The sequence below is a fragment of the Callorhinus ursinus genome, unplaced genomic scaffold, assembly GCF_003265705.2.
Source record: "Callorhinus ursinus isolate GAN/ISIS: 27379988/994484 unplaced genomic scaffold, GSC_fseal_2.0 scaffold42, whole genome shotgun sequence".
Lineage (NCBI taxonomy): Eukaryota > Metazoa > Chordata > Mammalia > Carnivora > Otariidae > Callorhinus > Callorhinus ursinus.
Window position 1 is genome coordinate 2,569,780 of NW_027397104.1, and position 15,651 is coordinate 2,585,430.

General features: G+C 45.6%; 1 protein-coding gene across 5 annotated transcripts; it reads left to right on the forward strand.

Moving 5' to 3' along the window:
• The first annotated feature begins 59 nt into the window (after positions 1-59).
• Positions 60-15,222, forward strand: SPMIP6 (sperm microtubule inner protein 6). Of its 5 annotated transcripts, XM_073881443.1 has the most exons (8): positions 60-365; positions 9,414-9,558; positions 11,833-11,945; positions 12,776-12,851; positions 13,060-13,289; positions 14,000-14,085; positions 14,542-14,629; positions 15,069-15,208. In XM_073881443.1, exons 1-7 carry the CDS (start codon positions 231-233, stop codon positions 14,627-14,629), a joined length of 873 nt encoding a protein of 290 aa, XP_073737544.1. In that variant the 5' UTR covers positions 60-230; the 3' UTR covers positions 15,069-15,208. The 5 variants fall into 5 exon arrangements, with proteins under 5 accessions (XP_073737544.1, XP_025708696.1, XP_025708697.1 ...); XM_025852911.2 differs by lacking the exon at positions 14,000-14,085 and having other exon boundaries at positions 65-365; positions 13,060-13,294; positions 14,543-14,629; positions 15,069-15,222; XM_025852912.2 differs by lacking the exon at positions 14,000-14,085 and having other exon boundaries at positions 65-365; positions 14,543-14,629.
• Positions 15,223-15,651: the final 429 nt, after the last annotated feature.

Sequence of the window (15,651 nt, forward strand, 5' to 3'; positions counted from 1 at the left end):
GGTGATATCATAATGGGCAGTGCCCATCCTAGTGAAAGAAGCAGGGTGGGGTAGGAGCAGGAAGGTTGTGAGGGAGGGCAGCTGAGAGATCCTCCATAGGAGGGGGTCACAGCAGCTAGGGGCACCTGCCAGGCTGGAGGTGTGGGCTTTCTGGCAGAGGGGGTGGTCACTGATGTCTTACAGGAGCCCTTGGTAGGTAGAGCCCACCACGGCATCCCCTAGACCTCACTATGTTCCTCTTCTCCCGCAAGACCAAGACCCCCATCAGCACCTACAGTGACTCCTACAGGGCTCCTACCTCTATCAAGGAGGTCTATAAAGACCCACCTCTGTGGGCCTGGGAAGCCAACAAGTTTGTGACGCCGGTAAGTAGAGGCTGGGTGGGTGGACAGGCCAGAATGAATGGTCATGTGTGTCTGAATGACTGGTAGTGTGTGGTTGTCATTATGTGTTTGTAATTATTTGTAGCTATGTATGTGTACATGTGCGTGCCCGTGCGCACACACATGCATGTATGGATTTTATTCATTTGCCTAGGCATGGAATTTATAATAATATATAAAATAGTACAAAATTCTGCCCTCATGGTGCCCTCCTACTCCACTAGGGTAGGAGGTGGAGAGAGACAAATAATTATCAAAAAATAAACAAGTTTTATAAATTATCCAAATTGCTGTATAGGAAATAAACAGGGTAATGGAAATGGAAAGTAACCAGGCAGAGCTACTTAGATAGGGAGGTTATGGAAGACCTCTCTCTCACGGTGACATTGAGCAGAGACCAGAAAGATGAGAGAACTACCCCTATGAAGAGCTAGCTGACAGAATAGGGTTCTAGGCAGAGTGATCAGAAAATGCAAAGGCCCTGAGGCTGCCTGTGGGATATGCCAGAAAATGTGCTATAGGCATGTTTTCATGCATATATATTATAGTCTTCTTGTGTCTGTATGTCTGTACTTGAAGATGAGTGGCCAAGTGGGTCTGTGCAGCATTCACAAAATGGAGACAAGATCTGTGAGTCTACTTGTGACTCTGCCCAAGGGAATTTATCTGTGTGTACCGTCCAACAAGTGGGAAGTATCTACATGTGCCAGGCACAATGCAGATACAACAATGAAAAGCCTGGCTGTGCCTGTGAAGAGCTCTCAGCAGACAAGTGAACAAAATAGGGTTGCCCGGTGGATATACTGATACAAGAGCTGGAAAATCAGGAGAGCATTCCTGGTTCTTGAAGGGCAGGTCTACTAAGAGATCTTGAGGGAGGAGGCTTCCAACAGAAAAGAATCAGGGGAAAGGGCAGCCTACGGACAAGGATCCACCAGGAATTAAGAACTGGAGCAGAGGGAGAGGCCAGCCCAATGGTGAGAAGAGCCACAGTGACAGGAGATTGGAGGGGCTGGGGCTCAGGGCAGGAAGCCCAGTGCAGTGGTGAAGAATAAGGAAAGGAGGATGTAGGTGAGAGATAAGGAGAGACTGTGGCAGTGAAAAGGGAATTTTTTGAATAGAAGAGAATTTTTAAAATAATGTTTATAATTATAAAATAAATACATGCTCAATGCAGAAAATTGGGATAACTCAGAGAAGCACAAAGAAAAAAGGGCTATGATCTCACCACCCAAATTAACCATTGTTAATTTATTATTATATGCCATTTTAAGAAGCAAACATTTTTTATGAAAAGGCATCACATTGTATACTAACACTCTGAATCTTGCTCTTTGCATATAACCACATATCAGGTACATTTTTTTGTGTAAAAATATTCTATAATGTCATTTTAATGACTATGGTATTTTATGAATGTACCAAATTATGTTTAAGGAATCTTATTGGAAATTTAGGTTATTTACAAAATGTTGCTAGTACAATCATTTGTGTACATCTGTAGACATCAACTATCTCCTTAGGATATATTACTAGACATGAAATTGTTGGGAGAAAGGATATGCACACTTTGAAAACTTTTGATATACACTTCAAATTGCTGTAATAAGGGTTATAATTTACATGCCCACCAAAAAAATATGAGACTGCCTGCCTGCTTTTTGACATTCAATAGGAGGGAATTTTAAGAAGTAGATCAGTAGATCTTGGTCACCATCTGGGTATGAAGAAGAGAGGAGAGATTAGGATGACTCCTGGGTTTAGGGCTCTGGCAACTAGAGGAATAGTAGTTCTGAGATTTGGAATTGCAGATTAGAAGAAGATTGGGAGTTCATTTTGGGACAAAAATATTCGAGGACTAACAGGAGATATCTAGTAGGTAGTTGGATATACTTAATCTGAAGCAGAGGGTAAAGGGTTGGGCTACAGATACAAATTCTGAAATCATCAACATACAGGCAGTAGCTAAAGCCATAGGAGTGTATGAGATTGCCAAGGAAAAATAAGAAAGAGGTCAAGGATGGACTTTGGAAAACACAGATTATTTAAGAGGTAAGTAAACGAAGAAGAGCCATAAAAGGAGACCGGGTGATAGGAGAAAAATCAAGGAGAAACCAACAAAGACAGCATTTTAGACAAAGATCAGTGCCAAACGTCAACACAGACATGGATCTCTTGGATGTAGTAATCCTTAGCAATCTGGCCAGACAGCTTCAGTGAGTGGAGAGAAGTGAAAGCCAGACAGCAGTGGGATTAAGAATGAAGAATGAGGCATACTCTCAAGGGCCCTCCTGCTTCAAAACAACTAGGTCTTGCATAAAAATTTACTTTTATTTTTTTCTGGACTCTCATGGAGGTGAGTGGTAAGTATACTTAGGATGCCCTGAGAATGAATGCCAATAACAGCACTACAAGCAGGAGTCTAAGCTTTAAGTGAGGTGAAGAAACTAAATCTTAAACTCCAAAATGAACCAGAAAGTTTAGTGGTCTCTGGCTCCCTGCCCCCACCACACACACACACACACACACACACACACACACACACACACACACAATGAATGTGTATCCTCCGTAGTAGAAAATACCCTCAATGTAGGTTTCCAGGTATCCTTCACAGTAAGGCCAATCAAATCTGAGTTTGCAATAAGAGGTATAAGGAAACAAACCACTATATTGACAGTCAGCAGAAATAACAAACAACAGACTAAAACCTCTAAGGACTTCAGATATTGGAATTAACAGTTAAAGAATACAAAATAATTATTATGCATTTTTAAAAAATGAAGTGAAATCATCAAAATGAGCAAGCAAGTGATTATATTTTTTAAAGACCAGACAAATGTAAAAAAAAAAGTAAATAGAAATTTTAGAAATAAAAAATATGTGTGTTAAAACCAAAACCTCAGTAGATGGGTCAAAGGGCAGATTAGACATAGCTTAAGAGTGTCAGTGAGATGACACAAAGAAATGGAAAGACATTCCTTGCTCATGGATTGGAAGAACAAGTATTGTTAACCTCTTTGGCATTGGCTGAAGCAACTTTTTTCTAGATATGTCTCCTGAGGCAAGGGAAACAAAATCAAAAGTAAACTATTAGTCTACATCAAGGTAAAAAGCTTCTGCGTGGCAAAGGAAACAACCAAGAAAACTAAAAGGCCACCTAGGGAATGGGAGAAGATATTTGCAAATGATATATCCAATAAAGGGTTAGTATTCAAAATATATAAAAAAACTTAGAAGACTCAACCACCCAAAAAACATAATCTAATTTTAAAAATGGGCAGAAGAGGGGCACGTGGGTCGCGCAGCCACTTAAATGTCTGACTTGATTTTGGCTCAGATCACGATCTCAGGGTCATGAGATCAAGTCCCGAATCAGGCTGTGTACTCGGTGGGGAGCCTGCTTAAAATTCTCTCTCCCTCTCCCTCTGCCCTCCCCCATTCTCTCTCTCTCTCTCTTTCTCAAATAAAATAAAATGGGCAGAAGACATGAACAGATATTTCTTCAAAGAAGATATACAGATGGCCAACAGACACATGAAAAGCTGTTCATCATCACTTACCAGTAGGGAAATGCAAATCAAAACAACAAAGAGCTATCACCCCACACCTGTCAGAATGGCTAAAATCAACAACACAAGAAACACCAGGTGTTGGTGAGGATGTGGAGAAAGGGGAACCCCCTTACACTGTTGGTGGAAATGCAAACTGGTACAGCCACTCTGGAAAACAGTATGGAGTTTCCTCAAAAAGTTAAAAATAGAACTACCCTACAATCCAGCAATCGCACTACTAGGTATTTACCTAAAGAACACAAAAACCCTAATTCAAAGGGATACATGAACCCCTATGTTCATAGCAGTATTATTTACAATAGCCAAGATATGGAAGCAGCCAAGTGTCCATTGACTGATGAAGGGATAAAGAAGATGAGGTGTATATGTACACAATGGAATGTCATTCAGCCATAAAAAAGAATGAAATCTTGCCATTTGCAACGACATTTACGGAGCAAGAGAGTATAATGCTAAATGAAATAAGTCAGAGAAAGACAAATGCCGTATGATTTCACACATGTGGAATTTAAGAAACAAAACAAATGAACAAAGGGGAAAAAAGAGAGAGAAACGGGGGCACCTGGGTGGCTCAGTTGGTTAAGCATCTGCCTTCAATCAGGCCAGGATCCCAGAGTCCTAGGATCAAGCCCCACGTCAAGCTCCCTGCTCAGCAGGGGAGTCTGTTTCTCCCTCTCTCTCTCTGCCCCTTCCCCTGCTCATGCTCTCTCTCTCTCTCTCAAATAAATAAATAAAATCTTAAAACAAAAAGAGAGACAGACAGACAAACCAAGAAACAGATTCTTAACTATAGAGAACAAACTGATGGTAACCATAGGGGAGGTGGGTGGGGGGATGGGTGAAATCGGTGATGGGGATTAAGGAGTGCACTTGTGATGAGCACTGGGTGATGTATGGAATTGTTGAATCACTATATTGTACAAATGAAACTAATATAATACTGTTAACTAACTGGAATTAAAATAAAAACTTAAAAAAAAAGAGTATTAGTGAAATGAAAGAGTGAAAGACATTTCCCAGAATGCAGCACAGAGACCAAGTGGTTAAAAAAATATGAAAAAAAAAAACAGTAGGCAATATGAAAGACAGAAGGAGAAGATCTCATACACATCTACTCAGAGTCCCAGAAGGATAGAGCAGAAAGGAGAATAGGCATTATCTGAAGAGAAAAAGGCTCCATATTTTCCAGAACTAATAAAATAAATGAATCCACAGATAATAGAATAAATAGAAGGAATTTCACACATCGGTATCTCACAGTGGAACTGCCCAACACCAGCTTAAGAGATGACCTTAAAAACAGGCAGAGAAAAATTGTTTTCAAAGTATCTTCCTTTTTTTATTTTTAAGATCTTTATTTGAGAGAGAGAGCGAGAGAGAGCACGAGCAGGGAGGAGGGCAGAGGGAGAGGGAGAAGCAGACTCCCCACTGAGCAGGGAACCCAACGCTGGGGCTGGATCCCAGGACCTAGAGATCACGACCTGAGCAAAAGGCAGACACTCAACTGAGTGAGCCACCCAGGTGCCCAAAGTATCTTTCTTTCAAGAACAAAAGAAAGATAAAGACATTTACAGCAAACAAAATGAAAATGTTTACTACCATCAGACCTGTAATAAAGGAACTTATAAAGGATATACTTTGGGGAGAAGGAAAGTGATCACAAAAGGAAGGTCTGAGATGCAAGAACGAATGATGAGCTAAGAAATCGGTAAACGTGAGTTAAATTTAAGCAACCAATGCCAATGGAAAATAATTATGATTTTTAATTTGTTAAATTTAAGGAAAGTGCCAAAATTTAGAAAACAATATCATGTAAGATACAAGGGTAAGAAAGGAATACAAAAAACTTATTATTCACAGACAATACAGTTGTGTACGTAGCATCTACAAATTATTAGAATAAGAATTTAGAAAGTTGGCTGAATATAAGATAAAAAGTCAATCACATTTCTTTACCTCAACAGCAAATATTTAGGAAACATAATTTTATTTTTTTTTAAGTTTTAATTTATTTATTCATTTTAAGTACTCTCTACACCCAACATGGGGCTCAAACTCAAGACCCCGAGATCAAGAGTCGCATGCTCTTCCAACTGAGGCAGCCAGGTGACCCAGGAAGCATAATTTTAAAAAATAAAATACACACACACACACCTATATCATTCTAGCAAAAAACAACAGTAAGTAGAGATCTAACAATGTGTATAAAACTCTATGGATAATATAAAACTTTGATTAAAAAAATAAACGGAGATATAACATGCATGTAGATAGGAAGAGTGACTAACATTTATAAAGCATAGTATTACTGTAGGAATAGCCAAATTGACTGATAGAGAATGAAACAGATCAGATATGGGGACATATATATATGGAACAATATACAACAGAGATGACTGAAAGTAAAACTATGGGAAAAAGATATATCAGAATTGGAATAGCATTATATATTGGTGCGGGGGGGGGGGGAGCGGAGGGAGACATAGACTATTCAATGGGACAGTTGGTTATCCAGATGGATAAAAAGAAAACTGATCCCTAACTCACACCAACAGCAACTCCTGACAGATTAAAGACTTAACTATGGAAAGTAAAACTATTTGCTTTTAGAAGAAAATATAGGACATTATCTCCCTTATCTTAGAGTATAGTTGTATTTATTAAACAAGTCACAAAAGTACTACATAAGAGATTAATAAATTCATATATGTTAAAATTAAGAACTTCTTACATCAAAAACTAATGATGTAATGTATGGTGATTAACATAACAATAAAAATTTTTTTAAAAATTAAGAACTTTTCATCAAAAGACACTATAAAGAAAATGAAGATACAAGCCACAAACTGAGAGAAGATATTTGCAACATGTAATTGACAAAAGATTAGCGTATAGAATATACAACTATAATTTTCTGGGTTGAAATTGAACATATGTATTTTGACTCTCTCCTGAAACCCTCTAGAACACCTGTAAATGGATATTTGACACATAAACTCACAAGACTAGTGAGAGAGAAAGGACAATGGCTACAAAATTTCAGAAGCTAGAAAGTATGATCAATAACTAGTACCTGACAGCAGATCTGAGAAAGCTGAATCCAAAGCCATCAGTGGGAAACACAAGACATAATTCAACTAAAACTGCAGAATTTTCAAAAAGGCTCAGGAATTGGTAATACTAGGCTTCTCTGGAACCGAAGCTAGGACAGGACTACAGCTAAAATAAGGATGATTTGAAAGCTGTTTAAGAAGCAGTTAAACCGGGGCGCCTCGGTGGCTCAGTCAGTTAAGCAGCTGCCTTCGGGTCAGGTCGTGATCTTGGGGTCCTGAGATCCAGGCCCTCAACTGAGCCCCACATCGCATCAAGCCCCCCATCCAGCTCCCTGCTCAGAAGGGAGTCGGCTTCGCCCTCTGCTCCTCTCCCACCCCTCCCAACTCGTGGGCACGCTCTTTCTCTCTCAAATAAATAATTTTTTAAATATATTTTTTTAAAAAATCAGTTAAGCCCACTAATCCCCTCTTCTATTCCATGCCACGGGGTGACTGCCCGTCCCATCTCTGCAAAAATCAGAAGGCTAATTTTTTTGGCAAGGATCTCAGGACTGGGGATACCAGGCCCAGCTGAGGGCAGGGTACCATGCTGAATACAGGTGAACCTCCATATACTGAATGCCAGCACCCCCCCACAATCCTCTTCCCCACTAGATTCTCAGAACACTGGTAGCCAGGCCACTACCCGGAGGCCAAAAATTGAGAGTGTCTCCTGAAGAATCTGATCAGCCTAAGAGGGAAGACCTACAGATACTGACAGAATTTGACAAAAATAGGTTTAGCCAGACAATCCTACAATGATGCTCTTGGTTGACAAAGCCCACCCATAAACAGCTCAGAGCCTCCACTAAGCTTTTTTAGTCTCCTACTCCTAACCATGAGCTGACAATCAAAGATACAGACATTTGAGGAAAGTCGCTAAGGGGAAAATTGATGACGTCTATGAGTTCTCCTAAATGACTGGGTGTGTGTGTGTGTGTGTGTGTGTGTAAAGGTCAAGGGAATGCCAAGTCATGTGGCTCTTTCACCTATATGGAGTATGACTGTGCAGGATCTGCCCAAAAAACAAAACCTCAGCTGGGCACAGAGATCCAATAAACCCCTCAGCTGAGGGGCTTTCAGGGCAGTAGGGGCACCAGGTCTCCTCTTGGCCAAGAGAAGCCTTTGCTCTTTAGATCGTAAGGGGGAAATGAGGGTAGCTGTGTCACCACCCCAGCACCTTGCTGTCCACTATGAGGAAGTCCCTTCTAGTCTCTGACTTTGCCGGGTGTCCCACCCCTATGACCCAGCTGCCTTTTTACACCAGCTGCTTGCAGAGATCTATTGGTTTACAGCTAACTTGGCATTCATTCTGCCCTCAGCTGAGGACAAGGGAGCTCCAGAGGTAGGTCTTAATCAGGAATTCCACAGATCTAGCCCAATATGGGATTGAAGGAGCTAAGACAAGGTAAACCCCAAGAAGCAGAGGAACCCAGGGCCTGAACCAAGATCAGGAAAAAGGTCAGGGTAGGATAAGAACGAGGGCAAAGTGAGTGTCAGAGTCAAGGGTGATATTGGTGTCAAGATCAGAGCCACAGTAGAATCAGGGTCAGGTTGGAGTCAGGGAATTAGATTTTTTTTTAAATCCTCTCATTGATTTATTTTTTCTTTTTTTTAAAGATTTTATTTATTTATTTATTTGACAGAGAGAGAGAGAGAGAGAGAGAGAGAGAGAGAGAGTGAGCACAAGCAGGAGGAGCTGCAGGCGGAGGGGGAGGGAGAAGCAGGCTCCCCGTTGAGCCCACGTGGGGCTCGATCCCAGGACTCTTGGTACCATGTCCTGAGCCGAAGGCAGACACCCAATGACTGGGCCACCCAGGCACCCTTAGGAATGAGATTTTAAATTAGGTGTCCCTCCAGCCCCATCCTTCATCTCCTTCAAGGTGCCAAATTCCCAGAGAGCGCTCCCTTCCAAAACACCTGCATAAGGCAGCTGGCTCCCAGGGCAGCCAGGCTTTCCTGAGGCTCCAGGTTATACCAGAGCACTGTTGGTCTGTTTGGGGAGACCCAGGCCCTGCTCCCAGATAGCACACAGTCTGCAAGGAAACAGGAACACCCAGCTCTGCCCTTAAAGAGCTCCCAGTCAAGGAAAGGACAGAAATGAAAACATCAGAAAAGCACTCTGAGGACAAATGCCTGGCTCCAAGCCCTAGCCTTGGATAGAAAGAAAGGAAGAAAGTGTGATTCAAACAAAGAACTATGCAGAGGGGGCCAAGACTGGCATGGGGATCCCTCTGGCATAGGGAGGACACCCAACTGGGCAGACTTTCTCAATAGGGGCTGGATCTGGGTCCAGCAGGACACCAAAGCTGGGGCCTTTATGCACTTAGTCATTTCCTCTCCTCCCCTCTCCCCTTGCCCAGGGCCTGACTCAGACCATGCAGCGCCACGAGGATCCTGAAGCCCTGCAGAAGATGGTCAAATGTGCCGTGCAGGACTACAGCTATAAGGGTTCCATACCAGGCCACCCCTACTTTCCTGAGAAATACTGGCTCTGTCAAGAGGAAGGTAGGACCTCACCCCTTACCTACCCAACAATGACCCCACTCAGAGAATTCAACAATGACCCTTAACCTGAGCCCAACTTGAATCCAGACCTCCACCCTGATCCCATATCAACTTTATCCCCACCCATAATCTGGGCTTCTCCAATCATCTCCAGTCCAGCTTGACTCCCAACCACCTGACCTGACCCTAACCCTGACCCTGAAGGAGATCCAGGCCCTGCCTTTTGGGAGTTTCCTATTTGTGCCAAAGAACTGGAAGAGGCCTGGGTCCTAGCCCTAAAGAGATGGAGGGAATATTAACCTCTTCCAAACAAATCCCTCCAGGTATATTCCAGGGGTATCTTTTCCCATCTTCTTAGTGACCCTGTTCCATCAGTTTCTCCATCTCTCCTGCATCTCTCTGCCCCACCACACCTCTTTCCCCTTGACCTGGAAGCGTTTTCTAACCCCTTCCTGCCTAAAAATTCTCTCTTGCTCCTCCCCTTCACAGCCAAGATTCTTAGAAACATAGTCTATACTCACAGTCTGTACTTCCTCACTCCTTGTTACACCTTATGAGAAATTATCTTTCCCATTCGGTTAGGTGTTTGTGATGTCTCACTGTACATTCCAAAAGAGCAGAGTCTTTCTTATTCACAGCTGTGCCCCTCCATCTAGTATAACCAGGCCTCATAAGTGTTTATTGAATTAATTGATGATAAATATTTATCCAGTTGAAATTGGGAGTCTGTATCTCCTACATTCAAACATTAAAACTGCTCTTGTATAGTTCTAATTACTGCATCCATGGGACTCTTCAATTAATGAGACCTACATTATGCATTTCACGCTCTGACCACTCTACTTTTTTTTTAAGATTTTATTTATTTATTTGGGAGAGAGAGAGAGCAACAGAGCAACAAACCAACAGAGGGGTGAAGGGCAGAGGGAGAAGCAGACTCCCCACTGAGCAGGGAGCCCAATGTGGGACTCCATCCTGGGACTCCGGGATCATGACCTGAGCTGAAGGCAGACGCTTAACCGACTGAACCACTCAGGATCCCTCTATTTCTTGATACTCCTTCCTTCCTCAGCTTCTCTGAGGTCTCTTTTTCCCCCATTCTGGAAATGTGGGGTTCCTCAGGGTGCTAATCTGAGCTCTCTTCTCTCCTTTCTCTCCTTATTCTTCTCCTGAGACCATTTTGTCTAACCAGTGTCTTAACCGACAACTCTAAGTCTTTATTTCTACCCTTGACCTCTCACTAGAATTCCACTCTCCATCTGATTATGGTCAACTTTACCTGAATGTCCCCAAACACCTCAAACTTAATATGTCCAATTCACCAATCCAGAACTCCAAATCCCAACACCCTGCCCCACACATATATACACCTGCTCTTCCTCTAGGGCTCCTAGACCTCCTTTCCTGGTGTCTTGCGCATGTGTTCTTTCAGACTGTCAGGGTAGTAGATCATGGAGGGTCTTCAGGACAGACTTAGATGACTGGGTGGGTGGGGCTTTGGAGGATTTTAAGTAAGGAAGTGTCATGGTCAGATTTTCATTTGTGAAAATCTATGTAGAGATCGGATTGTACAATTTCAAAAGGAGGTAAGGAGGTTAGTAGGCCAATAGTAGTAAATGTTTTCTATGTGCCAGGTATTGTTCTAAGTGTTTTACATGTATTAACTCATTTAAATCTCACAACAATCTATGAGGTAGATAGTACTATTACCCCCATTTTAAAATTGAGGAGATTGAGACACAGTGAAATTAATTAATTCAGTCAAGTTCATACAGAGCTATTGGGCAGAGCTGAGATTTGAACCCCAAATGTCTGTGAAGTCCATTCTATTAACCATGACATGATATTGTCTCCTCGTTATGGCACTGCAAAGATACAGGGGTGAGATCATGGGAGATGAGAAGAGGGGATAGCTTCAAGTGATTTTAAGGAGGCAGAATAAGCAAACTTTGGACCCTGGATGTGGACGATGAGAGGGAGGAAAGAGGAAGAAGATCCATTTTTAAGTTGGCTGATTCAGAAAAGGTGGTCCCAGGATGCAAAGTGATCAGCTCAAAGGATCCAGACCCTACTCAGAAACTTGCCCTAGGTGAGAAATGGGCTGCATCTCAGTGTGTAAATCTGGGGCCAAGCTGGGCTTGACTGGCCTGAGGGATATTAGTAAGAGTCCAGCTTTGTGCTGGGGATCAGAGGAGAAACATCTAGGGGGACCCAGATCCTGGGGTAGAATAAGGAGTAACAGTGTTTTGTGTTTCCACCCCTATTATCAAATAGACAAATGGACCCCATACTACCTATGTGGTGACTGGTATAACACATGGAGGATGGGACCTTACAACTGCACCGGCTGGAACAAATATACCACGTGCCTTCCCCAGCTAACTAAGGTATCTACTGTGACCAGACGCCTGGGGTCTGGGACATACATCTCCCTCCACTGCTAAACCAGTGAGTGGGGTCACAGTGAGTGTGCACTCCCTGACTTGCTACCTTCCTGAAGCTTGCCACCTGGCCCCTTCCCACATGGTCTGGCTAATGATAGGCTGAGCCTACCTGCTCCACTCTCCTTCCTTTGTGATGTGAGCAAGGACAAGAGAAGGGAAAGCAAGGCCACCCCGTTGCAGCGCAGATAGATAATAGGAGAGTCTTCCAAGGAGATAGGAAGGAGCCCAGCTGCAGGCCCAGGCCAGAGGAAAGAGGAAATTTGAGAGGATGGGAGGCCAGAGCAGAGGTTCTTAACTATAGCTGATGGCTGACCTTGGGTTGACTGAACCCTTTTGAATCAGAACTTCAAGAGTCAGGATTTTTCACAAGTCCTCCAGGTGATTCTGATGGGCAGGCAATATTATAATATTGACACTACGTCTCCCCAATTAGAGACACTCCAAGACATAACTACACAGAGTCAGCTAGACAAAGAGAGGTAAAAGCAAAGGCAAACGCTGAGGCAGGGGTGCCTGAGGCCTAGGTCCAGACCCCATCCACCTATAGCTTCATTTCCTTTCCTTCCTATCCCCTTTCCCCGAGCCTGGAGGCGGAGTAACCGCGTTGTATTTCCCAGTGACAACCCTAAACACTCCGAGCCTGGGAGAGTAGGGGAGCATCTGGAGGGCGGGAGAAGACACAGCCTGGGACTGGTCTGGGTGTTCAGGGAGGACCCCCAAAAGGAGAAACTCTTCCAGGTCAGAGTTTGAGGTAGCATGTGTGCCACTTTCAGGAGGCAGGAATGGAGACAACTGTTCGAGGAATGCCTTTGCAGTGCCCTCCTAAGCCGGAACGACTCAACGCCTATGGTAACAGTTGGTGGGGCAGTAGTGGGGTAGACCAGAAGGATGATGGGATGGGACCTGGGGGATGTGGCAGAAGCCAAAGATAGGGGGTGTAACCCTGTCTCCTCTATCTGTCCCTGTTTTTGTTTCCATCTCTTCCTATCTCTGACCCTGTCCCTTCCCTTTCCTGTAACTGTAACCGGGTCTCCCCGGCTTGGGTCCGCGGGTGCAGAGCGCGAGGTGGTGGTGAACATGTTGAACTCGCTGTCACGGAACCAGCCGCTGCCGCAGATCATGCCCCGATGCGGGTGCGTGGATCCTCTGCCCCGCCGCCTGCCCTTCCAGGGTTATGAAAGCCCTTGCTCGGGCCGCCACTACTGTCTACGTGGGATGGACTACTACGTCACCGGAGCACCCTGCACGGAACGCCGCTTCCGGCCTTTGTGTACAGAGCAGCCGACTGTAAGGTTCGCAGGGACGCTCCCTCCTTAGGCAGGCCCCGCCCCCAACAAGCCCCCCATCCCACCCCACCCTACCCCCGCGAGTCCAGCCTCACCCCAGCTGTGCGCGCCCCATCCCTCAACAGTTCCAGCTCTGCTCTGCCTCTATGCCAGACCCTACCCCAACTCCCGCCGCCTCTATCCCCTTACTGGGCCCTGTCCTGTCCCGCCCTCCGGGCCCAGGGCCTGAGCTGACTGCTGAGACCGGAGAACCTGCATTAAGATTCCCCCAGGTTCCCGGCCCTGTCCGTCCGGAATTGGGCTCAAGGTCAACCTAGCTCTGGAGGCCCCGCCAGAAGGTGGGGTTTTTTTGTTTTTTGTTTGTTTGTTTTGAGGAAGAAACCCCACACACCAGTCACATCCCTTTCACACACCTGGTTCCCTACCTGGATACCCGGCCCTAGAGACGCAGGTTCTAGCCTCTGGAGTGCCAGGTGTCCTCAAAAAAGCGCCTTCTATTCCTGGGTCTCAGGTCACCGTCTATAATGGGCAGGGTCATTGCCGGGTGTTATGTGAGCAAGGAAATGGTAACCGTATTACCAGAGGGGTCCTGGCTTTAGAGCCCCACACCACCTCTGAAGGTAGACAGCCTAGCGTGTTACTGCTGAGGAAACTGAGGCCCAAGCCCTCAGCTACAACCCAGACTGCGGCGCAACCTTCCCCCTGCACCAGGTGGCAGTCAAGGCGGGCCGAGCCTGGGAGAACTCCAAAGTCCGCGTCGGTCTTAGAGAGCTTGTGGAGGAAGGTGGCGGGGCGGGGGGAAGTGGGGGTGGGTGGGTGGTGGAGTGTTCCTAGATCCTGCCCCTACCCCACGGTGATTCCCCCCGCCCTTCCCCGGGTAGAAAGTCTGATTAATTGTGCGAGACAGAGCCTCATCCGTCACAAGGGCAGGGCGGAGCGAGAAAGTGCCTGAGCCTTAGAAATGTCGTTAGTGCTGGAATAATTGACCTCCAATGGAGAGGACCCGGGAGCTCCCAGCTCTTCAACGACTGGAGCCCGACCCCCCCCCACCCCCCAGTCCAGCGTACTCCCACAGCCCAGCCTGGGCGGCGGAAACCAGGCCTAACGAGGATAGGGACTTTCAGGTGTCTTCCCACAGGGGAAGCTTCGATGGGGTGTTGAAGGGCCAAGAGGCCCGAGGGGAAGAGCGCCGCTCAGAGCCCTAGTCTGGGTTTTGAGGCCCGACCTCTCCCTGACCACCACTTCCTCCTCCAGGAGTGTACTGACCTACGAGCACCGGCCCGGAATGCAATGTGCTGTTATAACTCCCCCGCCGTCATACTACCCTTGTCCGAACCTTAGGTAAGTCTGGCGCAAATGGCGTTTGGCGCCGCGGGGAAGGCGGGGACGAGTTGGGGCGGGAACTGTCCACTGCGATGCACTGACTAGAAAATGCCACCAGGGGGCGGTAGTGTCATGGGGGTCGTCAAAGCTGGCAAAGGAATGGAGCACCCTCCATGAGAGGGCGTTGAGGCTGACCTCCAATGGTTACAGGTTGGCAGTGGGGCTCAGAGTCAGGAGATCATGGCATTAGGTTCAGGGCTTGAAGTAAAGGATGAGAAATTAATGTTATGGAGCCAGTATTGGGAATCAGAAATTTAACAGTAGAACCTGAGGTCTCAGGAGGTCAGTTTGGAGCATGGGGTCAATACTAGGGGCAAAATGTTGGGATACCGTTAGCATTGAGAATTGGAATCAGATGTATGAAGGTCCAAAAGGGCTGACCCATTTCTCCCCACAGATGGGACACAAGCCACTTCAAGAAGACCGGTGGCCCCCAGAGAAACAACTATGTCGTCCACCCTGAGTTTGTGTCTGAAACCTATCCTGACTGCTACTGCTGGTAGACCCCAGGCTGGCGGGCCCAAGAGGGCTGAGCAGTAAATAAACTCTTCACCCCAAAGGCTGCCTCCTGTGTCCTTACCCCCACAAGATCTGGCAGTGAGGAGCCAGTCACTCAGGCCCCTGCCAAGCCCCTTCAACTGAGGTACATTTTCTTAGTCATCCTGCCCTGAGCCCTTCTTGCCCTCATCATCTCAGTACTTCCCTTGGGTGGTCCTGAGTGCCCTCCTGACACATAACAATGGTTGGTGTTGGTGTCCTCCCTCCACCCAAATTAATGGGTCTACCTAGCCATGCAGGGCCACCCCAAGAGGACCCTCCAGCTGACATTTGTTCAGTATCCCCCAGACCTAGATGTTCCCTCACCCCCCATCTCAGTAGATGCAGTCTTCCATTCTGCAGTCAGAGACCTGTCCCTGTACCCAAAGTTCTTGATCTCTGCTCCCAGAGTCTCCATCACAGCCCTGAAAAAGTCTACGTTC